The sequence below is a fragment of the Nilaparvata lugens genome, chromosome 2 (assembly GCF_014356525.2).
Source record: "Nilaparvata lugens isolate BPH chromosome 2, ASM1435652v1, whole genome shotgun sequence".
NCBI classification, from domain to species: Eukaryota; Metazoa; Arthropoda; class Insecta; order Hemiptera; family Delphacidae; genus Nilaparvata; species Nilaparvata lugens.
Window position 1 is genome coordinate 62,562,229 of NC_052505.1, and position 26,557 is coordinate 62,588,785.

At 33.7% G+C, this 26,557-nt stretch overlaps 2 protein-coding genes across 21 annotated transcripts in view; one reads left to right on the forward strand and one right to left on the reverse strand.

The window, feature by feature from the left end:
* Window positions 1-26,557, reverse strand: part of LOC111044238 — a 126,093-nt gene that overhangs the window by 47,455 nt on the left and 52,081 nt on the right. The window lies entirely within an intron of this gene.
* Window positions 1-26,557, forward strand: part of LOC111044241 (calcium-activated potassium channel slowpoke) — a 166,493-nt gene that overhangs the window by 32,525 nt on the left and 107,411 nt on the right. For 13 of the 20 annotated variants that reach the window (XM_039422398.1, XM_039422402.1, XM_039422406.1 and 10 more), the window contains exons 2-5: window positions 21,706-21,767; window positions 22,792-22,888; window positions 24,357-24,468; window positions 26,178-26,329. In XM_039422398.1, coding sequence (XP_039278332.1) covers window positions 21,706-21,767; window positions 22,792-22,888; window positions 24,357-24,468; window positions 26,178-26,329 — 423 coding nt within the window. Of the gene's footprint in view, window positions 1-21,705; window positions 21,768-22,788; window positions 22,889-24,356; window positions 24,469-26,177; window positions 26,330-26,557 lie in introns of all 20 variants that reach the window. The other 7 variants (XM_039422388.1, XM_039422391.1, XM_039422389.1 and 4 more) reach the window with 1 other exon arrangement.

Consider the following 26,557-nt stretch of genomic DNA (forward strand, 5'->3'; position numbering starts at 1 on the left):
AATTACAATTATGCATGTTTTTTCTTATCGCTTTAGATGATATGATTACTCTTTATCGCTAATAACATTCGATTTTACTTGAGTGGTACTTTGACTAGGCTGTCTTTCCTTTCTATTTTATAATTCCATTAGAGTTCAATAATTCATTTCAAAAATATTTTGTGGTGCTAAAATACCACGTGACACGTTGTAGTTGAATGGAGAGAGGTAGCCTATTCAGTTGTACCCTTATTCAGTTATTCCCCCACCACCAATCAATAGTTAAGATGCGAAGAGATTGAGTAAGTCGCGGTGAAGATCGATGCCACCAAACAGATGCATTGGTAAAAACATTTGAGACCAGTTTCACCAAGCTCGGTCAAGACATTTGAGCATGGTCAACCCGTTACGCTTTATATGAGTGCTGTGGAATTATCAATGGAACCCATGCAATATATTTGTTCTTGTAAAGCGTGGGCGATTTGGCCATGTTCAAATCTATTGACCGATCTTGGTGAAACAAAACATTAGAGTCATCGATGTAGATATGGAAGGTTGATAGCAAATGATAAATAGAAATCGTGAATATTATTGGAAATTTATTGTGCACGTTTCCATACTTCACCACTTCACAAATCACTATCACATATTTGGGCATTCGACGATATAATGAAAACCCACTAATATTACAAAACTATTCTCCTACTGAAAATCTTGTTCTCATTTTTTCCATTCTATCAAAACTAGTTACAGTAAAAATGCAATGAAAAAACATTGATCAGTATGCTCTTCGATTCGGAACCGACGCTCTATGTACTGTATATGATTTTGTACATAAAATGCAATTATACTGTTGATATTCCAATACGGTAACTGATAATTTCAATCAGGTCATAAAACAATTTTAGGATTCATTTCCATTTATAGTAGAATCGCTATCCATTAGACTGATTCAATTAGAGGAAATGGGATGGGACACAATCGTAACTGAACAGTAAAACAAGTGATTTGGATATTCAGGGCACATTTGATACGAATAGTTATTGAATTTGATAGGATGCGTTGCGATAGTACCTGGTGGTTTCTTCCAGTGAATTAGATTGATTGAAAGCAGGAAGTTCAATCAATTTAACGACCACTCTCTTTAATAGGATTTCGCGACTAGCGACAACACTGATACCTTCAGTTGAATTGAATCCGTAACACTTTTATATGCTACATCTCCATATAGTTTGTATTGACTCAGCTATAAATAACAACCGTGGAAATTCTACTTCAGAGATGGAAAAGTGTACCTTTTCTGGATTGACGATCATAAAAATTATGTTTGAAATTCAAATAGTCAAATGAAATTGTCGGATTATCGATCCGTTAGCTCGTCCCTATCATGCATTCAGAACTCACACTATTCCTTTATAAAATTTTTACTCCATATTGAATGGAACTCACTTTTAGAACTTCTTGAATCTTTAAAATATTCTTAGTGAAATTTTCACTAGGTGAAAACATTAGAATTGTTGTACTTGTGTTATTACAAAGCACTGTAACTCACATTTCCCGAATATTCAAACCACAATATTTCTGTCTTTATACTTTTTACACTTCTATATACACTCTATTATAGTATATTTCGCACCTAGGGCCGAAAATGAGACTTTTCCGGCTCGAAATCGGTTTTTAAGAAAAGATTGAGAGCCGGAAACACATTTTTGCCCGTGGTGCGAACGCTATTTTTCGCCACACACAAAAATAAAACAATATATATTTATGAGAAGAATTGTTTATTAGGCACTTCCGAAAGCAAAACTGGAAGGTCATAGCTCTAGCAAATCTGAGGTAATCTGAATATCAGGATATTGTCAAAGTATTTTTATTTTTTATTCTGATTTGTCTAAATAACCTAAAAGATTATGTTCAATTATGTGAGGGGTTGAGTTTATACTTTTTTATTCTTTCAAATGATAATAAGATGATATTATTATAAATGCTTTAATTATTGAATTAATAATGACACAAATAACACAAATAATGAAAAGTTTTTGATCAGCTGTTTTAGCACACTTGAAATTTGGCCAATCTGAATGTCAACGGAAGTTTAGGTTAGAAGTTCTATCCTACTCTGAAAATCGAATTTGAATAGTTTATAATATATATCTCATCTGTAATTTTTTTTTCAAACAGAAGATGCTCTTTTCAATTTTTCCAACTTAATTTATTCTAGTTTTAATAATGGCAATAAAACAACCGGGCTATTTGTAGATTTCACAAAAGCTTTTGATCTTGTTAATCATGAAATTTTATTGATAGCCTAAAGCTCGAAGCGGCTGGGATAAGGGGATTAGCGTTGCGGTGGTTCCGCAGCTTCCTGACTGGTAGGGAGCAGCGGGTGAGAGTGGGCAACTGCCTCAGCGAGCCTCTTCCAGTCACTGTTGGGGTACCTCAGGGATCCGTATCCTCTGCTATTTTATTCAGTTTATTTATCAACGATTTGCTTACAAAAAACTTTCATGGTCACATTCAGGCTTTTGCTGACGATATTACCTTTTTTTATTCCAATAAAAATAAAGAGACTGTACAAAATAATATGATCTATTACTTGAAAATCCTTCATGAGTGGTGCACAATAAATAGAATGAGAGTAAACGTTGCAAAGACAAAACATATCAATTTCGATTTTAAGGCATTCATTTTTGCAGGCCCAATTATATATCATACACAAAATTGTGACAATCGTGATAATTGTGACTGTGAAGAAATTGAAAAGGTAAAGTCATTCAAGTACTTGGGTTTAACTTATGATGAGAAAATGTCATGGAAAACTCATATTCAAAATTTGCATGTAAATGTTAGAAGAGCAATAAGAAAGTTCTATTTCCTGAGAAGCATCTGCGATGAGCAGCTAATGAAAACATTGTATTATGCTCTCATACACTCTCAATTACAGTATGGTTTGGTATGTTGTGGTGGAACTTTTAAAACTATTATTAATAGGTTAAGAATAACCCAGAATCATTATATAAGATTGATAATGTTTAAAAATGTAAGAGAGAGTTCTTTTCCTTTGTATGTAAATTTGAAAATAATGCCTATCCAAAATTTATTCGTTTTTAAAGTTTAAATTGTTTTATTTGAAAAGCGGAAACTGTGGTACGGGAAATCTTTATTACAATATGAGAAGCGTTAACCAGCTACTGTGTAGGACACCAAAGGTGAGCAGGGAAATTTTTAGGCACTCGTTTATGTACTTAGGACCTTATATTTACAATAAATTGCCAATTGAATTGAGAAGGTGTGATTCCTATATTATCTTTTGTGAGAGAGCAAAGAGCTGGTTATTTACAGTGAACGACGTATGGATGGTTAGAAATGTTGTTAGATAATGCTTGAGTTAGCATTGTTCAACGGCACCATTCTCATAAAAATATTATTATTCAATTGAATCACTTTTCCACTAAGGCATGTACGGTATTATATTAATTATTACATTTAAATGCATTTCATTTATTCCAGTTTTTGGTTTTCTGGGCTGTTTCAATTTATTTGTTTTTTTATCTCATGCGCTACAGGCAGTAGTTTCAGTATTGTTTTAGCAATCTTAATCACCTAGACTAGACCCACAGCTTTTATTTTTATTTTTTTTTCATACAAGTTTATTTTTATTTTTATCATTTATTATTTAAGTTGATAATGATTTAACCTTGTTAATTATACCTTGATTATCTGATCACACAACTGGATGCGTGATCAGTATAATTACTATTTAATTTCTATTTTTGTAATTTGTAATTTTAGGAGGAAATAAATTCATTTATTCATTTATTCATTTATTCATTTCTTCATTTATTCATTTATTCATTTATTCATTTATTCATTTATTCATTTATTCTTTATTCATTTATTCATTTATTCATTATTCATTTATTCATTTATTCATTTATTCATTATTCATTTATTCATTTATTCATTTATTCATTTATTCATTCATTCATTCATTCATCATTCATTCATTCATTCATTCATTCATCATTCATTCATTCATCATTCATTCATTCATTCATCATTCATTCATTCATTTATTCATTTATCATTTATTCATTTATTCATTTATTCATTTATTCATTTATTCATTTATTCATTCATTCATTCATTATTCATTTATCATTTATTCATTATCATTTATTCATTTATTCATTTATTCATATTCATTTATTCATTTATTCATTTATTCATTTATATTTATTCATTTATTCATTTATTCATTATTCATTTATTCATTTATTCATTATTCATTATTCATTTATTCATTTATTCATTATTCATTTATTCATTTATTCATTATTCATTTATCATTTATCATTTATTCATTATTCATTTATTCATTTATTCATTTATTCATTTATTCATTTATTCATTATCATTTATTCATTTATTCATTTATTCATTTATTCATTTATTCATTTATTCATTTATTCATTTATTCATTTATTCATTTATTCATTTATTCATTTATCATTATTCATTTATCATTTATCATTTATTCATTTATTCATTTATTCATTTATTCATTTATTCATTTATTCATTTATTCATTTATTCATTTATTCATTTATTCATTTATTCATTTATTCATTTATTCATTTATTCATTTATTCATTTATTCATTTATTCATTTATTCATTTATTCATTTATTCATTTATTCATTTATTCATTTATTCATTTATTCATTTATCATTTATTCATTTATTCGTTTATTCATTTATTCATTTATCATTTATTCATTCATTCATCCAAATAAAATGATAGTATATTATTGCAGAATACTTTATTCAATTCTAGAAGCATAAACTGATTCCGTTTATCCACCATGTTTCGTGATAAACGAATTACTAGGAGGTTTGAGGTTAGATTCTATTATACTCTGAAAATTGAATTTGAATAGTTTAGAATATCTCATTTGTATTTCATTCATCCAAATAAAATGATAGTATCTTATTGCAAAATACTTTATTCAATTCTAGAAGCATAAACTGATTTCGTTTCATAAACTATTTTGTAAACACGTTCACATCAAATCAGAATCAGCTGACTTCAAGGTTATTTTACAGCCCTAGGGCCGTAAAAATTTTACCGGCCTGGTCAGAAAACAATCACTTTCGGCCTCCATATGACGAACGAAAACCAGCTCATTACATCCAAGTGGGGCGAAAACTTAATTTCATTGATTTCAATTCTGAAATTATCGATACTAGTTCCTGGAGTAAGTTTTCCTTGAACTCTGTGACATGTTCAACTTTCAACATGCAATTCAAATGAAAGTGTGAGACAGAAGGCAAAAACCAAGGTAAACCTACTATTTCTATTTTTTTTAGTTGTGCCAATTGCATGATAAATTCAAAACAGCTATTACTATCAACAGCCAACTGCCCTCACATCCGATAAATTTGAAATGTCGACTTCTCAAAGCACAATATGCTATTGTCACGCAACTATATTCTACCAAGATTCAATCATGATAATATATGCCACTTCATTCTGTAGTATCGAGGTCATATTGACGATCCCGGTAAATAACTAGTGAAAAAATGATGGACTTTTGAAATCAATTTATTGTCATTGTTTGGTCAAATTTCTGATATTGTTATCTGAATTTGCAGGAAAATTTCTCATGAAAACATCACCTTCCACTTGGCAGGTACAAATCTATGGACAGGGTAGTTAGTAGCTTTATTCTCTAATATTTGTTGATAGACCTACTGAAACAGTAAAATACCTGTCTTCCGTGTAAATACTCTTTGCTAATGTCATTGTCACTTATTATTCCACACAACAATAATTCTTTCTATGAAATAAACATAAGTGTGATGTGAGCTCATATGACAAGTACAAGGAAAAATGTTTTTAATACAAGTAATATTCAATTTCCAGTAGAGTTAAAAGTAATTATTATACTAGTCATATACATTCATTGTATGTTATTTTTGGAAACTTGTCATTGAGACCTTAACAAGCGGGCTACAAGAAACTGGTTTTCCATTCTTTCTTATCTTAATTCTTTGTAGTAAATGTTGTCGCGTCACGATAATGAATGGATACATGAATCTTGGTTATAAGTTATTGTACAGATAAATAATAGGAATTATATTACAAAAAGTGGAAGCAAAAAAATTAGTTATCTTGAAATTGATAGGGCTTAACAGGAAGTGGTTATAACAATAAATCATTGTTCATTTGTGGCCCATGTGTGCTGAATCACCCAGAAGTTTCAGATTCGTGTGATGAAATGACATTAATGTGTATTGCGTCCATTTAGAGATGTCTTCGAGAAATAGGTCAAACGCGACTCACATCAGAATCAAGTTTGGAAAGGTCGTTGATAAGGGATTTCTCTCCCGATACTCATCAGTTTTCTGTTCAGGGATGTTTTTCTTGAAAAATTGTTGGTCGCTGTCTCAGAGGCGTTCGATCCGTGGAATTTTGATTACGTCCATGAATAATGATGTCCATCACTGCTGGAGGTCTCAAGCACACCCTAGAGCAGAAATTTATTCAAGATTTTGCTCGTTTGTCACTGCGACATTCAAAGAATACGGAGGATGTGCAGTGTCGGGTTGGAATATCGATTCAGAGCACGGACTAGGATGAAGCAGAGACAGGCCCTGAATTCCAATTTAGAAATTAGAGCCTAATAGATTGTCTCAAGGCTAGCTGTCACTTTGAAAAATCAATGAATTATAAAACAAAAGAGATAAATACCCTGGACCTCGGAATTATGTTGGCTCACAGTGTCACTAACTTTTATTGAAGGGTTACTGGGAGCTACTGGGTAGCCTTATTTATTGGATTTCCTGAAGATTGCTTTTGGAAGAGCAGTCAAGGAATTCTCCTTCTTTTTCCTGCTAAATCTCTATCCCGTTTTCCCCTTTCTTCTCATTTTTCTTCTCCCTCTGATCCTTTTTGCTGGCCTGTTTCTCCTTGTCATTTCCAAACTCTACCATCCTCCACTTTCCCCCCTTCTCCTTTCCTCCTTCTCCTCTCCTCAATTTCCTTCTTCTAATTCTCTTTCATCTCACCATTTCTTCCTCCTTCATCTCCACTCTTCTTCTTCGTCATTTGCTTCTTCTTCTCCTTGGATGAGCAAATTGTTGCCTTGTTTGGTGCCTCGAGAAACGATCTTTTCAATGCAAATTAGGCCATCGTACCAGCAGCATCCTCTTCAATTTATTCTGCTTTCCTTGGATATCGGGCCGAATTTCATCAGGATGCCAAGAGATTGCCTGTCCCCCTCCCCTACCCTCCTTCTCACTACACACACTCCGATCAATAAATTCCACTTGAAAATTTATTCATGCGTCCTTCCAATGCTGCAACCTGCAACCCACTTGTCCTGCTTGCTTGCTGCTCAATTCAACATGAAATCCTCTACTCTCACAAGAAGTCTGGTCACTGCCGCCGCATTGCTATAACGCCCTTGTCCAATCTTCACTATGGAGATTGGTTGAATATATTATAAAGTTACTCTGTTCTGTTATTAAGTTTTCTTGGTTGTTATCGGTGGGGTTGAAATGGGATTATACCTAAAAGTGGCCACCGTGTTACTAGTTACTAATAAAAGAGGTGGTGAAAGCTCGGACATTTAATATTTCATTCTATTTGTTCTTTCCATTGCATACGGTATTGGAAAACTAATTTGTTTTTTTTTATTTCAGGTGAGTTACTTGATGAAATTTAGCCGTATTAATGTGCAATCACTATCGTAAGTAAAATTAACTTATTACTTGAATGAAAGGTGGGGTAAGACAATGAATTGACCTAATAACAATATAACAATTATCGTATTCTAAATAGAATGTGTTAATTCAATCCAAAATACAATAATATACTGAAAAAAATCAGATTAATGCTTCAACTTTAATTTAGAACACAAATATAAATTGAATGCAGATTGATGTTGCAGATACTGTTGAAAGATTTGAATGAAGAGAATTCCTTTAGACTTAGTTGAAGATTGTCAGTAAAATATTTCACAGTAAATTCGGAAACATTAGTGAATGCGGTTAGACTGCAGGGTGTTGTCACAGATTTATCCTGCCCTAGTTCAGAGAGTACTACTTACTGTTATTTATGGTTCACCTGATCATGTAAATGAATATAAAGCATTGAACTGATTTCCCAGTAGAGATTGGCAAGAACATGACGCAAAGTCGAGGTCTTGTCCCCCAAGGGAATTTGCTGTTTCTCGTCAATATCTTATTGCTAGTATTGGAAAAAGGGGATGAAATTTTGAGATGAGGAAAATAAGGAAAGCAGAGGAAGGTCTAGGAGACGATGGAGAAGAAGATAAAGAAGAGAAGAAATATTTAGAAAAATAGGGAAGAGAGAGAGTTGATGTTGCAAATGAAATGATCACATATTACGACCAAGAGATAGAAGGAGGAAAAGAAGAACAGTGAAGAGGAGCATTCTGATAGTTTGAAATAGATTTCCATGATATGAATATTGATAGGAATAACCACTGATTTGAACATAATGAACTAGATATCAGAAGAACAGAACATATCTTTTCAAAACAGTGGTTATGGAAAAAAAATACTAGGATGAAGATCAAATGCATTTAGAGAACAAGACATTCAATGAATAGAAGAGAAGGGAGAACGAAGGTTTCGAAGAATTTTGAAAAATGAAAATGAGTAGAAGAAGTAGGAGAAAGAAAAAATTTCGGCCGATTACAGTGATGGGTTTGGATGGTGGCCAGAAGTGAGGTGTCCATCATGCTTAGATTCTTTTGCAGCCGATCAACTTGGTAGGGTTTTTAGTGATCGCGTCATGCTATCGAATGTTCTTGGTTAATGATCAGTTTATTATAAGTTGATCAAGTAACCCAGATTGGGCATTGCCCACATTGATTGGATTGTTTTCACCCAGCGGTATCACAAAAAAGTTGCTAAAAAAAGTTGAGAAATGTTTGTGTGTTGGTAGTTCTTATAGTATTTGCTTGTAGTTCATCATGTGCAAGAGAATTGTTTTGGTCGTATTTTGTCACCATCTATAATGATTTCTCAAACATTCCGAAAATGTAGTTTGTGTAGAATACTCGCCAGTAGTTGATAATGGTTAAAAGAGGTGCTTCAATAACCGAGTTTGATAATAATTGATTAACATTATATACGATTATTTAATAGAATATCTAAACAATCCCAAAATGTAGCTTGTTGAAGAGACTTGCTAGTAGTTGATCATGGGTAAGAGAGGTCACGATACGATCGAATGTTTTGCCTTGTGCCATGTGTGTTGGGGGCGGCCTTTACAACTCCAAATAAATCTCCGCCCACTCAGCCACCCCACGGCTGATGGACAGGTGAAAGCAATCTCACTACTAGTGTTCGCGCAAAAACGAATCGTTATTTGCCCCCCTCTTCTTCACATCGTCCCCTCAGCGTCAAATTCAACTTGAAAGTGACTGTATTCTCAACAAACCTCCAACAACGTTGCCAGATTTGGTGAAAGGACGGGCCCAAACTGAGATCTCGGCTCACTTTATCAATACACCTCCGTCTACTGTGCCCCCCCCCCTTTCCGACACACACTCACACACTTGTTCGATCTCCTCAAAGATATCAGACTGTTTGAAAAACGAAAATGCCGTGCCAATTTCTAATAATAGCATTTGCTAACCGAATGCCGACACTTATTCGCCGATGATGATTATGGTTTTGTTGTTAGAAGCCCTTTTCGGAGCAAAACTCAATCGACCAGATTCCTGGTTTGTTGTCAGGTTGACAAATGTGGCATTGAAATAATCTCGAGCAATTCGCTTCTTGGATAGAATTCAGAGAGCTTCAAAGAAAAAGAATGTTGAAGGAACGTTGAATTTGTAATAGATGTAACAATATTGTTGATTGAGTGATATTTTCAACATAAGAAAGTTTTTTTGGATAAATATTTTCTTGAGGAATGATACAATTTTCTACGGATTGAAAATTATGTTTCTATGTTTTTATTTTATTTTTCAAAATATTCTCACTTTTGGCACATTTAATGCCTAGTTTATCCCTTATTTTCTCGTGCGTTTAGAATGATGATTCAATTTCATATTTCGATTGTAAACTTCACACTGAAGAATATTGAATTAGATATGATTCTATATACTATAGTGGGAGTCGGAAATTAATAAAAAAGACTAAGAATTTGTTCCTACTAGTACATGTACTTTCAACCGTGAGAGTTATCCTCTAGTAAGACTATTATAGAAGACTTTATATCAGCAATATCACCATTCTACAAAGGAACGATGAGTAAGTTGTGGTAGCATTGAAAGGGTTCCAAGTCAGTCCTAGTAGGTGAAGAAAGCTACCAACGCATATTTTAGGTTGGGAAAAGTAGTGACTCTTTTGTATTAAGTGTAACAAGAAAGAGAAAGATATGTTATCATCTCTCTCATTCCGCTCCTCTTCTCTTCCGCCCCTCATTTCTCCTTCGTTCTTGTGGAAGAGGATGCTTCAGTTTGAGAAGTTGAGTATTGGAGCTGTTCATTGAACATCGAGATGAGGGCTGAAAATTGCCTGCTTTGTAAGCAACACCAGTGGAACTTTGGTCAAGTTCAGGAACAGGGGATAGGGGCGCAAGAAGGCGGTTGAAGTGGTGAGGGGTGGGAGGGTCGTTGAAGGCAAAATCAACAATGAGGAGACTCGATGCAACAAAAGTCATATCTGCACTTGCTTTCCTTCTCAAGATACTCATTTTCCCTGCATATATTTATGGTGCCTATACCTATCCAATGGCATCAACAGGCTCAAGTACCGCAATAAGGTGCCAATTGAATGATCAAAATCACAGCATTGTGATATTGAGTAACGGAAAATCAGTTGTTATAACTTCAGTGACATAGTGAGTAATCAATTGTTGACAGTTTTCCATTAGGCTTAATCAGGTTAATATGTTTATCGAATTAACTTCCGAATTTTTATTTAAAACTCAAATTCGACATTCTTTGACCCCCGATTATAACGGTAATAATTCAATACTCAAAACAGTAATAATTTGGGTTGCTCGACTCTCGATATTAGCGGAACTGATAAATGATTATTAGGCTAGAATGAAATCTCCCCCATCCACTTTTTGATACAGAAGGGGATGCGAAGCAACGCTTCAAGTTGTGTATCTTCAGTTGCCTCAGCCCCTTGTACGAAGCGTGGTGTAGTGGGAGTCTGGAGAGATGTCGCCGGGGTTTTGGAGATGAAGCAACAGAGTATGGGGGGTTTGAGAGGGTGGTTTGGGGGTTCTAGGGGGGGGGGCTTGGAGAGGGGGTTGCTGCGAATCAATACGTGTGCGTTCCCGGTTTTGCCCCACATACCGAACCGTCGTTACACCCCATTCATATCCCGGGATCTCTGTGACCCGATTCTGGCACTTCCCCTTTCTCATCACCCTCTCTTTCTACCATCTCCTCCATCCTTCCTTACTCCCCCAATTTCTGTTGATGACAACGCGCATTCGTCTGCACTCATCAGTTAGGTTAGGGCCATGCCAGGGTCGACTCAAGCCAGGATCAGCGTAGCGGAAAAAACGGACCACTCTTTCCAAAGAACCGCATATTAAAAACAACGTGTAATATTCTTCCTGCTATTGCCATTCCACCTCATCCCTATTGTTATTATTTACATCACTCCTCCACGAAGTTCACTGCTGCCCCTCGAACATAGGCTATTGAAAGAATTTTTATTCATTTTGCAATAACTTATTTTTTATCACCGGCAAACATATTTTTAGATTTAATTATTGTTTGTCGGCTTTCGAAATCACATTACCATCGAGATTTCATTTTGTCGAGGTTTCTATGCAACAACCACTTTTAACTTTTAATGACTTTCCACTTCCTATACACTTGAGTCATATCGAGATATGGTGGAGAAAAGGAAATGTATTTCACAATACCTTGAGTCTTGTAGAAACCAACGAACCAAATAATTGCTCTTTATTCTTTGCTGAGAAAATTCTGATGAAAATTACGTGTTTCAGGAAGCATCTTTCTTCGAATCCGTATTTTTATTAGCATTTCTCTTTCCCCATTAGCTTGAAGTAGGTACCTATATAAATAGCAGCATATTATAATAAACAGCTTGTTCGCAATAGTATGCACAGCAGCTTATTGCAGAAACAAAGAAGATGGATGATATTATTTTTCTAGTATATAATTGAGAAAAAATCAACGTACTATAATTCTCAGTCTTAGATCTGATCAATGGTAGTAGTAAACCAACCCTGGTTAGTAAAAATTCTCAAGTCAAGGTAATTAGAGTCCATTTAATATATCAGGCATATATATTAAAACTACAACAAATTCCAGTAACGAGTTTATAGACTATCGTGCAGTTTCATTGTATAACTCTACTGTAATTCAGAATAGTTATTTGTGCAACTAGTGCGCAAAGTGTCAGTTTGCTGCACCGAAAGAAACGTTTACGCCCGAGCCGTAGGCGAGGGCGGAATGGTTTCTTGAGTGCAGCAGAGGAACTTTGCGCACGTATTTCACATTAAGTTTTTCCTACAGTTACCATTGAATATGAAAAGTGGGTAATTATGGGTAAAATTGCCTGAAATCTATCAAATGTTTTTCTGTGTAATTTTATTATTGATAAAAACCTTAATCCTAAAATCCTAAAGTCCTCGTTGTCATTGGTTATAATATATAATGAATAATAATTAGCGCGTTGTGCTTCGTTGCACCTCTGCTCACTATAGCAGCCCAGTCACTGTTACCAACTTCATTTTCATTTTGCTGCACTGTTGCTCCATATAACCTACTAAGTATTTTGCGTTGCCATGTTGCAAATCTGGAGTGCAGAAAAATTTTTCCCGCACTAGAGCGGAAAAGTGATCATTGCGTTCTGTAATCAGTGCAGCAATGGCCACTTTTCAACGTAACTGTAGGAAATAGTTATTTGTGCAACTAGTGCGCAAAGTGACAGTTTGCTGCACCGAAAGAAACGTTTACGCCCGAGCCGCAGGCGAGGGCGGAATGGTTTCTTGAGTGCAGCAGAGGAACTTTGCGCACGTATTTCACATTAAGTTTTTCCTACAGTTACCATTGAATATGAAAAGTGGGTAATTATGGGTAAAATTGCCTGAATAATGTAGTAGTGTTTGAATGAAGAGGCGGCTGTGTGCTGAATGTGGTGGCTGTCGGCTGTCGCTGTCATCCACTGTTGTCCTTGGTTATAATATATAATGTAATAATTAGCGCGTTGTGCTTCGTTGCACCTCTGCTCACTATAGCAGCCACAGCAGTCACTGTTACCAACTTCATTTTGATTTTGCTGCACTGTTGCTCCATATAACCTACTATAGTATATTTCGCACCTAGAGCAGAAAATGAGATTTTTCCAGCTCGAAATCGGTTTTCAAGTCCGAGGCCGTAGGCCGAGGACTAGAAAAGATTGAGAGCTGGAAAAACATTTTTGCCCGTGGTGCGAACGATATTTTTCGCCACACTACAGGTATTGCTGACAAAATAAATAAAGAATACAAAATAAAGAATACTCGTTAAGCTATCGTACCTATCTCTTGATTTTAGTGGTAGAAGATTTGCAGTCAGGATTTCAGATTCTTTTAAAATTTCACTTGGAATACCACAGTCATCTTCAAGCATTTTTGAAAATTCGGAATGCACTAATCAACAATAAATAATTGAATAAAACTGGTTGCGAAGCGAATTAGTTTGATTCGAAACTGGAACTAAAATCATGGCGACTTCAGCTTATTATGAAAGTGGACACTCGCCCGATCTAGCGGATGACTTATTAATAATAATAATTAGCGCGTTGTTTCCAGCCATAAGCGGCTGGAAAGAGACAACTTTCTGGCCTAGACCGGAAAAGAAACCCTTTTCTGACGTCGTCTGCAAACAAGGTCTTTCAGATCTACGTAGGGACTGGAAAACAGCTGCTTTCTGTGCAGTGTGGCGAAAAGTATTTTGCGTTGCCATGTTGCAAATCTGGAGTGCAGGAAAATTTTTCCCGCACTAGAGCGGAAAAGTGATTCTTTGCGTTCTGTAATCAGTGCAGCAATGGCCACTTTTCAACGTAACTGTAGGAAAAATTACTTTTCTGTTATTGATACAAGAATCTCCCAGAGCTTGTACACTATTATTGTTGATGAAAATTGATTTTCAACAAATGAAGTTTACTCTTAGTATGCAAAATCCCATTTCCCAGTTGAAAATTAATTAGTTCGTAAAATGAATGTAGGAATTTGTATTAGACTTATGAAGTTCTTGGCAAAGAATCAATTTACGGGCTTATTTGAAGGAATTTGATGAAGATATTAAGTTGTTATCTGAACATCCTTGCTGCTCCATCGATGATGAATAAGAGTTGGGCATAGTTTCCTCGCTCCAAGTTGCCTGCCTACCTTAACTTACAAACACGCTTTTCTGAATTTACTAAAAGGAAAGTCGAAGCATGGAAAACTTGAACTCTCGTGAATGGAGTTGCAAACTTATGGTAATCTGTTCGTTTTATGATTGAAAGTTTTCCCTGCATTCTCTTTTCTATCTTCTTCAAGGGAAGTATTGATATTCTTTTAATATTCAGAAAATGTTGAAAATTATCTATGTTCTTATTTTTTGTAGTTTTTTTTCAGAGTTGTATTGATTTCGTTATTATGTAGGCTTATTGAGGAGGAGTACCTCAAATTTTGCAACTGAAATCAACATTATGAACGGTAATCTACTCAATGCTCTATGCCCATATTATGATCGAGCGGTTTTCGCAACTGTACGTAACAACGTACATGCGTTATTAGAAGCTTGAAAACGTTTTTGTCAAATTCTTCACATTACAAGTAAGTAGTATGTATAAAAATATCCAAGTGTTTTCTCCGCTTCAAATCTTCTGGAAAAGGAAAGTCCATTCTAGAATTGCAAAACTCAATATTGTCTATTGTTAAAAAAAAATGATTCTTCATATAGTTTGATCTAGATACATTCCAATATTTCATCCGAAATAGATTTATAATTTTTTCAATCTTATTGTGTATTAGGACCTAATTCAGATTATTGACATAGTCCCCAACCATAATAAGATAACATATTCACTTCAGTTAATACAAGAAACTCCTCTCGGAAATACTACTATTTTTTTTTGTCAAGTTGTTATAGAGTTCTTCCGAATTACATAGTCACCTGACTACTAAAAATCTATTCTCAAATTATTAACATAGAGGCGTTATTATTAAAATTTTTTCAGGCCGTGCTTGCTTTCGCTTGCAAATTCGTAATCAACTCGTCAGTCACGTACTGTACAACAATATTGCACTCTTCTAGTACTTGAATGTTGTAGGAAGATAATATCTCACATGAGAAGTTTCTTCAGTCTTTTCCCAGTTTCAAAGCGGAATTACGACTTCATCTGGCAGCACATAATTCTCGCGTCGAGCTCAACACAAAAGGCTCAAAAGACTGGAACACAGGGGAAGAAAGCAGGGAATAGGAGAGAAGAGTTGGTGGAGTCGGATAATAGCGGTCAGAATTTGAGTGCACTACTGTCTTCTTCGTCTGTTCAATACTGGTGGCTTGAGAGAAGTATAATGCTTCTTGGGAAATTAACCTGCGACTATCTTTATGACTCTTCTCTTCTTCTCTGCTCCCCATTCCGCTTTCATCACTCTCTCTTTCTCTCTCTCAACCCCTTTCTTTCGGCGATCGTTAGCGAGCTCAATTGTTCGCCTCCTTCCTTCACATCGTTTTCCTTTGTACCAATGCATCATCTCCACTTAACTTACTGAGAGCACTCGCTCTCTTTGGAAACTATCTTCCACCTCGGCTTTCAAATATTTTAGCATTCGAAGTGCTTCTTGATGTGCTACTTACACACCTCATAACAATTCACATTAACCGATTCATTACGTGCTGAAAGCCTGAACGCTTCACGGTGAATACTCACAAAGAAACACAAACTTCCACTATGGAAAATGTTGTTGGATTTGAGTTTACAGTCATTTTATGCACAATGTGGATAACGATAATATAACATCGAAGTGCCATTTCTTATCTATTCATAGATGGAAAATATAATGCGGGTAGATACAACAGGCATTCGCCCAAGACTCCTCAAAACTACAAATTAAAATAAACAATCCAGGGTTTGTTATTTTAATGTTTCAATATCAAGGTCTAACAAGTATAATTGCAAAATTTGAGTTCTAACTCTTATGAATTAGACCCTTTATCTCGTAAGGTTTGCACAGTATTATACGATTTGTAACCACGTTTGTTTAAGAAGTACAATTTCCATGAGCCTGCCACAGTCTTCCACGAGCCCTTTTCATAGTACCATAGATTCTTTCCGTGGGTGACCGACTTTAGACCTTGACCGTATGTTTTTACCCAAACAGCGAACTACACAACGTAAGGAGTGAGGTAGGTCGCGGTTGTTTTTTCTCACTAAACAGCTTTGAATCAGTACTTTCTGGATTGAGTTGTCTTCTGAAACAAACTCTGCAGCGCTGTGTTCACCCAGTGAGCTGCATGGAATAAAATATTATTCACGTAGTTATTCAAAGGAATTATGAATAGACGAAAAACTCGTCTCAGACACAAGAAAAGCTATATAAAATCTGTGTTGCAGGACGCTTGGACGCAGGAAGGTACCTATTGGTGTATTGGTGTTTTAATTTGGTGTATTTTGCTGATACAATCAGCAAGATTAACTACAATCATTACTCACAATATAAATTCAGTGACTTGTAACATTTTAACTTCAACTTGTAAACTATTTAGAATCATGTACAACGCTGGGCTCCTTCCTGCGTCCAAGCGTCCTGCAACACAGATTTTATATAGCTTTTCTTGTGTCTGAGATGAGTTTTTCGTCTATTCATAATTCCTTTGAATAACTACGTGAATAATTCCTCTCGTAAAATTTGATTGCGTGCTCAATCTAAAGTTACGAATAGAACGGGTAGGTCGATGCTTAGTTTTCAGTTTCTACTAATCTGGTCTAGTCAATAAAGTAAATCAAGCAAAGCGAACGAGACTTAACCGTTCTGTTCACGTTAGGTTAAGTCTATAATTCCGTTCAGCACGATTACAGTCAAATGTATTTATCAATAACAACTGATTAGTTTCATCGATTGGAATCGCGACCCACTCGTTCCGACCTTTAGAATGTTCTAAGATTCCTAAGACCCTAAGATCTGTCCTTGAGATTATTTGGAAAATGTTCTTCTTCTCAGACCTTTAGAAGACTTCTCTGATCAATTCTATTAGCTTATTCCAATTTAAGTTCAAATTCAAATAGCTGTTATACATTATAACATGAAATTTGGATGACTTGTCCATGTTCAAGAAAACCTACTCGTACAACACCACACTTTTCATCCAACTCAATCAGTTGTCTATCTTCCTCCCTCGTCAATATGCGATATTTCTGAGCCATTGAGTGTAATAATACAAATGAAGCATCCAATTCAATTTCAAATTATTTCTACAAAATATGTTTTTAATGTGATAAATAAGATAGCTCCTCCTATTTGTGTAGGTGCTTCATGTATTTTTCAACCTCTGAAAAGTGCTACCCAAGTTTTACTCTACTCGTGCTACAGTATTTAGTTTGCTGCGTTGAGTCTCTCATACTGTTAACATACTGCTTCATCCTCTCCAAATTACTCTAACTGATTCATGACAATGTCAAGAGTCCTCTTCCTTCAACGATTCCACTCTCTTCAGCTCTTCAGCTCTTCTAAGCTCTCTTCGTCGTTTGTGACTCGTACCGAGACTCCATTCGTTCTCATCTTCATATGTTGTTGTAACTTCAACATGCTTATACATTTACAATGTCTCTGTGTTGCTACATTCTATTCCAAGCTGTTTTATTTTGAAGAACTCAATTCGAATTACTTTCAATGTTTATTCTGTTACTGATGTGGAAAGTTTTTCTCTGAAACTTATTGAAACTCCAAGTTATTCTAATTGTAATCGAATAACATTAATTTCTTGTTCAACTTGAATTGAAATTGATTTGATCACTCCTCGATAATAAAGATTTATCATTTTTTAGAGGATTTTCTTAAAGATTTAAAGATAATAAAATAAATCTTGTAGCTTTCAAACAAACATCGCCCTTCATATATTATTGGATCTCCTCATCATCCTATCAGGTTGAACGAACTCACTGATAATAACAACATGAAATAAGAAAATCTCACATTACACAAAATAGTTCATGATTATGTGATTTTGACAAAGAATTTCAAATTGGTGTTTGAAATTAGCATCTTTAACACTGGAAGTTCAACCTGTTTGGAAAATCCAGTATGGATTTTGTTGGAATATATGAATTGGTGGTTGTAAGTTGTACCTTAAAAGTAAGTGTGCCTTTCAGTAAGAGGTATTATATTTGATGGTATTTCATAATGTGATTGCTGGAGATTCGTTGGCGGGTGATTTCCTTTTTGAGCGGTGTGGTTTTGTGGCTGTCGTTGAGGGGTGGCTTCGGGGGGGGGCGAATATGTGATCTAGTCTGTGCTTTGCCAATAAACATGTCCGTTCAGGGGGAACATTAAGCGGTGCACGTATGGGGTGGCGTTATTTGCAAAATGTGCTCGATTCAATATCTAAATTGCTTCGATTCCCCATTCCCATCCTCTCTATTCGCTTATAGCATTCCGGAGAGAATGATTCCATTTTGCAAGTGTACAACAGCCATGCAAGAGCAATTTCGATGTGATTTTGCAATTGAGATGCATGTGATTGATTTGAAATCGTGTACTGGGCTGATTCGTGAATAAACGATCGCATTGCGTAGGCTGCTGCATTGTATAATCTGTTATGCATTCATGCATAATATATTTTATCAGATCAATGCATTTGAATTCGATTAGGCTTGTAGATTACCAATACAATATGGTTACTACCTACCATGTCTACTGAAGCGATGAATTGAAATATGTCGTTTCATTAGATTGATAGATCGATTAGATCAACACTTAATAATTACGATTATTTAACGATAATCCAAATAAGTAATTTATTGGTCGCAATAATTGAATCTATATAGTAGTTAGATAGATTAAATTTTAATTTTAATCAATACATTGATTTTATTCGAAGAAAAGAGCCATTATCGAAGAGACATATTATATTAATTATTATTGTAATGTGTGATGTGGTTTTGAAGTAGCAAGCAAATATCCAAGTATCTCATAAATTGTCGTTGTTAACTCAAATGCAACAGCATGCTGAATTTCATCATGAAGATTCTTGTAACAAAGTTAGTTGACAGCTATCCAAAAGTTGACTGGTGAAAAATTACAGTTCCGTTTTTCCACATGCCTTGAAGTTGCAGGCACAAGAAAATAATGTCTTGTTAAGGAAACGGGGGTGAAAATTATACGAAGTTGATGTAGGGAGGGGGGAAAAGAAAGGAGAAAGATAAGAGCACAAATAAGAAGAAGGGGAAGAAGAAGAGAAGAGAAGCATTCAAGTGAATCATCAATCATGAGTGGTTTGGTTTGTGGTGTGGGCTTCGTTCGTTGAGAGCACCATTTGTGTGACGTTTGTCGAGCAAACGCTACAATCCACCTTCAGTCCGAAATCATTTGACATGATATCACTATTAATTTAACAAAAGAATAATTTGTGTCTCAGAGCTCATTTCTTTTGAATTCTTCAATACTTTTCATGGGGCTTCCTTGCTTTTCTATATCACTAATTTGAATCCCCTAATTATTTTTTCATGAATTATCAATCTAATTCAATTCAATGTAGTGCTAATCATTAAATTATTACATAAATAGTTACATTCCAATAATAATTCAATTATTACCATTTGCTATTTGATGGCAAATTAATATGATGGATTAATATGATGGAAGTGTAAAACATGATAATAAGATCGATCTCATATATACTAATCATCCGTATATGAAGTTATTAGAAAGGTCACAATACCTCAGTGAGATTACATATTTAGCTATGAACATCTAATATAATTACTTGTTAGAGTCTTCCCAATATTAATTAATCCATGTAAAAATAAATGATAGGCTATGTTATAATATTGGTGCTTCTGAAAAACCACATGTCTAAAATATCATAATTCTGTAAAATAAATTAAAATCTAGAGAAATATTTATACTATGATTATATTATTAGGTATAATCTTGTAGAAAATGTAATTTTTACCTAATAATTTTCACAATTTAAAATAATAATAATGTCTCATGAGCCTAATTACTAAAACAATTGAGCATTATTACTAAACAAAGTTAGAAAGTGAAACAAGAACTACTGCATTACTTGATCTATGTTATAGAGTAAAATAAGATTTTATACTAACATTTCACATTTAACACGTAGGCCTACTTCCTCGTAACATTCTTCTTCTTCTGGTTCCTTCTTCTATGAGAGGTTGGAAATCATCATGGCAATTTTCACTTTATTGATTGCACCCTTGAGTTGCAGCCATACCATTCTCTCAAATTTCGCAGCCAGGATATCCTTCTTCTTCCCACACTCCTCTTTCCCATGATCCTTCCTTGCAATATAAGCTCAAGCTTAACAGCTCATACTTTTCACCCCTCATCACATGGCCCAAATATTGCAATTTTCTTCTCTTTATAGTCGCATTCCTTTGCCATCTTTAACATTACATCCCCATTTGTCACTTTTCTTGTCCATGGTATTCTCCACATCCTCCTATAGCACCACATTTCAAATGCCTCGATGTTTTTGAGGTTTGACTTTTTCAAAGTCCATGCTTCCATGCCGTACAGCAATGTAGAAAACACATAACAACGCAGCATGCGTATAACCTCGTAACATAATTGAATGAAAAATTGAAAAAATCCTTGTATTTATTAGAGCTTGATAATTTTAATAACGTTATCATTAAAACATGGAACGTGATTTCATGTAGAAATGATTATAAGGAATAATTGAATTTCACGATCTGTCACAATGGAAATAATTGAGAATTTATCAGGTGAATGATCAAGTTGTAAAAGTTTGCATGTCAGGGAGTTTGCTCCTGAATTTAGTGCGAATAGAAGATTTCCTTAATCATAGCATTAGAAGGCGTTTCCTTCCCTGAATCACTTGGGCTAAAATGCTGAAACACTTCAACAAGTAGTAGTTGGTTCACTCATTACCATCTAGGTTGGCATTGGCATGCGATCATTCTCATTTGCTTATCTCACCAGACAAACTTGGTGGTCTCCCCTTCCTCAATTCCCCCAATTCGCATTTCAATTAAAAGAGGTCTGCAATGTTTATTCTTATTCATCATTCTGATTCCATTGTACTTTGTACTATGTTGATAAACTGAATATGGAGATTTATTTAGAATGCAAATGAGCGTTTCTCTAGTTGAAAAATAACTTGGAATCTTGGAATGTTTTTCCTCTTCTTCTCCTTTTCCTTTTCTTCTTTTCCTGTCTCTGTCTGTTCACTTGGAATAATGCCCTCATGAACCCTTTGCAATGAAGGGTTGTGTGATTGTAAATTCACAATTCAACGTTTGTTCATTCAGAGTATAAAATATCATGCTCTCCTACTTGTAGTATTAGAATTATTCAATTTCGAACCATTTGAATATTTGCAATTTTTTCAACAATTTACATCAACACATTTCCAAAATTATATTCTTAAATTAAATAATATATCAAAATATTATGAAACCAAATATGTTTTTATCTAGATTCTAATTAGTTGTTTTTTCTGTGTGTTGCAGGTAGTGTTAGTATTTATATTAAGTATAGCATCACTCATCATCTACTTCATTGACGCTTCCAGGTAACTATCAACTCCGTGAATATTCAAGTAAGTGGGGCTTGAGCAAAAAACTTGCAGTATTTTCAAAAATGATATTGCAATGAAAAATTGAAGTATGAAATTGATGAAAGTTGGAAACAGTATGTTGTAGATATAATGAATAAGAAATGTATAACATTGGTTTTTGATTTTACCAATAGATTATTATTATTATTGAATAAAACAGGAATAGAACAAGTTAATTAATTATGCTGCTGGAGTATAATAAACTACCAATAATGTTCAAATAAAAAATATTGTGTCTTTGGCAAATCATTGAAAATAATATTATATTTATCAATATTGTGAAAAATCTTTAATTTAGCAATAATTTGTTACAGTATATATCGTACTGATAAGCTAGATATTTTTCAAATTGAATCAATATAATAGTTTATTTGTCTTTCAAGTGATTGAAATTCAAATTCTGAAAAATAACTGATTTACAAATTTAATATTACGTGTTTTATGAACTGGCTTCTGAAAATAAAATTGATATTTCTTATTGTGTCTAGTCCAGATAGGATCTACTCCACCTTGAGTTATACAATCCTACAGTACCGTATGTGTATATTCAGCTTTTATCAACATACTATATTACAAATGATTAATTTAGATGTTATCAAATGATCCATTCAGATTAATTTATTTTAACTAATATTTAAAAAGTGAACGAAACTTTTTCAATAATAGAGCAATTCGCCTATTGAAATTAATTAGAATGTTATTATTGAAACTGCTCATTAATTTTTGTGGTCAACTAGATAGATTATTGAAATTTTAAAATGAAAACGCTGCTCACATTAAACAAATTTAACAAGAAGACTAGAGCGAAGAACTGAATCAAGCAGTGATGATTGCTTTCGCTTGAAAGTCTTGAGTTATTAGTATTGAGTTGGTGTTGATTGAAGCCTTGAGCCTCCATTCCAGTGAGACAGCGGTGGGACAATCTGCTGTCGCACTCACGTAAAAGCGCCGATTTTTTTGCGTATTCAAATTGTTGCAGTGAGGAAGTAGAACGGTGCCAGAAGTGGAGTAACAATGTGACTCAGCAAATAGACTTAGCCTTCAATGTATTTTTTATGGTCTACTTTTTTATACGAGTGAGTATGACTTATTCAATTATTTATGATAATTTTTTATTTTCATTAGGATGTATTTAAAAACAAGAAGCAATGATTCAAAATAAATATTACAACTACATTGTAAAACTGAACAAACGTGAAAAACAAAATCATCTCTTTATAAAAATGCATCTGGAATTTTCACTCTCTTGTTTAGAGCTACTAATATGTAGATAGAAATTGAAAATCAAAGTACCCATGCATTTATTTTACAACATGTTTTGAATTTTCAAGTCGTTTCCAAGTGTATTTTCATTTTCACTCTTGAAAATGACTTGAAAGTTCGGAACATGTTGTAAAATATTAAAGAGCTCTTTAATTTTCAAATTTTTTATCTGGAATTTTATTCATTAATTGAGTAACAAGGTTATGATCACTGTTTGTTCAATGTCGATTTGAAACACAGATTCTAATAATAATGCTTTTCTTGTTGGTCTGCTATCTGCATATTTAAAAAAAAAACAAAACAAATAGGCTACATTGAATACAATTATTAAAAAAGTGTATAATTTTAAAACTGGTATTGTTATTAATTTGAATTTCAATTTTTTAAATTCAAAATTTCTTGTTTGGTCAGAAAATGAGACAAATTTGATAACGTGGAGAAAACGTAACCTATTTTCTGAACTATTTTAATGAATCAAAACTCGGGGGACGAACAGTTTTGGTCTGTGCCTGTTGATCCTCCTCCAAAGTATTTAAAAAATTATTGTGTATCATTGAATCAATAAAATTATAAAAAAATATTCAAATAGTGTATTTGAATGATTCGATTACAGAACAATTTTTCTATTGGAATTAAATACACAAAAATTTAATTCATTCCAATAACTGAGGCTGTTATATTATTTTGGGTCTATAGGTTTCTGAAACCTTAGAGGGGATCCAGTTGCACTCCAAATCCAGTATGAAAACTCGACCTCAAAATATAGGTGGTCGTCAAATTTACAGGGTTTTGTTACATCGCCTCTGATTTGATTGCAGTTCAAGATGTCTCTTCGTTCACTCCACTTAATGCTCATACTATCAATGTTTACACTATTCGTTATTCATACTTTTCGTCTGAAATGCGCATACTATCGGCTATAGAATTTCAAATTTCGTGAAGAAATAGAGAAAAACATATTTCAAAGTCTTGTCTTGATAGGTTATCAATGAAGAACAAATTTAATAAAATTATTAAATTAATAAACTCTCAAGACATTGTTGAGCTTGAGGATGATACAATTCCTTAATAATACATAAACAATATTCAAATTCCTCTGTTTTTAATTTGAATACTGTATTCATCAATGAATAGTATTCATATTGATTGATTTGAAGATACTGAACAGATTAAAAATAGGCAATTCGTAGTTATAATCTTCCATTTTGATACAATCAATAAAAATGTGCAATGTTTGTCATCCATAGGAGTAATAATCTTGATTTTTCCTTTCAATTACAGTTTATAGCTGCAAGTGATAAATTATGGTTCATGTTAGAAATGTATTCGTTTGTGGACTACTTCACGATACCACCGTCATTTGTCTCCATATATCTCGACCGGACGTGGATCGGTGAGAACAATAAATCATTCAATCATTCATTCATTTATTGATTAATAATAATAATATTATTATTATTATTTATTGATTCATTCATTTATTTATTGATTCATCCTTTCATTTATTGATTCATTCATTCATTTATTGATTCATTCATTGAATTTGATAAAATGCCGGAAGATTCAACAGGCATTTGCACAGAATTGCTTCAATCAATTTATTCAAAGTTACCAGGTACTTTTTGGAAAAAACACTATAATTTTTACGTGCAGTTTTTTCTAGAGTATTGGACAGCTTAAATACAAAAAGTTAACCTTCTAGCCCGGAGCTTTATACAGAGTGCCCCAAAAACATCGGATTTTCAGTTGCTATTCCCGTTTTGTACGATCTGCGCCATCACTCCTGCCTTTTTTTAGATAAGCTAAATTGGAATAAAATGAGACGCTTAGGAGCTCTCTATCTCCACATTGACTCTGAGTTGTATTTTTTTAAGAGGCAAATTTTTGGAACAAACAAAATTTACTGAAATTTTTGGAAATAACGAAATTTAGAAATATTTCGTAGACTATATCTTCCGATTTCCATAACTAAAATTTATTTTTTTAAAACCCTCTGGGAGTAATTCTGCTCTTTACAACCTAGACCAGGTAGACCTTTCTCAGATAGATTTCCAGGTACCCCCGGTAACAATGTACCTTGTATTTCGAAAAACACCCAATTTACAGTTTTAAACACCTTAACTTCATGAATCTCACATTGAGATTTTGCACAATGATAAAGGCTTTTGCGATCGATCAATCAGAATCACCCGTTAGATGCACTTGATTTCGGTATTTCCTAGTGGATAGGCGCGCATAAGGACACCTTAAGGATCAAAATTTCATACACTCATAAATTTTGACACAATGATCGGATCTTACGTACATTCTTTTCGGCTCGTCAAGGTGGTTCAAAATGTCAAATTCGGTCGTGAAATGAAAAAGGTATTCTTGATTGTACTTTAACCTATACTTTCATTGCCAAAAGAATGGCTAATTTTATATTCAAATGTGATTATTTTTGAAACCCATAATGATAAAAGATTGTACTTGGTCTTCAATTGTAGAGCTGAATCTTTTCCTTCATTTCACCTTATCAATTCATAAAAAATTATTTGTTAAGTTCGATTTGCTCGTTTCAAAAATGAAGATATTTTTCTCATTTCCACGTTTTCTATAGTTTTTTGTTATAGAGAATTGGTTCAAGATGTATTCGTAGCAACTAAGCAGCTAAGCTTGTATGTAGAGCATGACATTCTCTACAAAGTGGTCCTTGGTCCTCAGTGAAGCTATTTTATCTTGAATACGTGTATTTTCTATCTTGCCATTGTTGTCCTAATAATTGGACAATTGAATATTCTCCAATATTTTGATGTTATTTTGATATGTTTTTTTAAATGAAAATTATTTGTTCAAATTGACAAAATTCTATCATTTTGCTTTCTTAAATCACGTGAAAGACCGTGGTTCCATTTCAACCTATAAAGAAAAACAACCTATAACACAAAATATCTTATTCTAAGTAATTTTGTAATATATATTATAATAATATAATAATTATAATAATCTATATTATTATAAAAAAGTGTTTTTAAATCGATGAATATTGTTTATTGAAATGAGCATTTAATATTTCCAGATGAATAATTTATTTAAGAAATATTTAATTCGAATGAATTGCAGGTCTGAGATTTCTGAGAGCTTTGCGACTGATGACAGTGCCAGATATTTTGCAGTACCTCAATATCCTAAAAACTTCCAGCTCAATCCGCCTTGCTCAGCTTGTGTCTATCTTCATTTCAGTTTGGTTGACTGCAGCTGGCATCATCCATTTAGTGAGTCAAATATTTTTTTATTATTACTAGTATCATCATGTGAAACGTTCCTATTTCCCTATTCGAAGAAATTCACACTCCATAACAAATTAAAGAAACAAACCAATTTACAAATTTTGAATTCAAAAATATAGTAGTGGAGTACAGTCTTCAACGTCCAAAATTAATAGCGTTAAAAACTAACTATTAAAAAACACAATTTTCGAATTGACTAGGAAATATTATAGT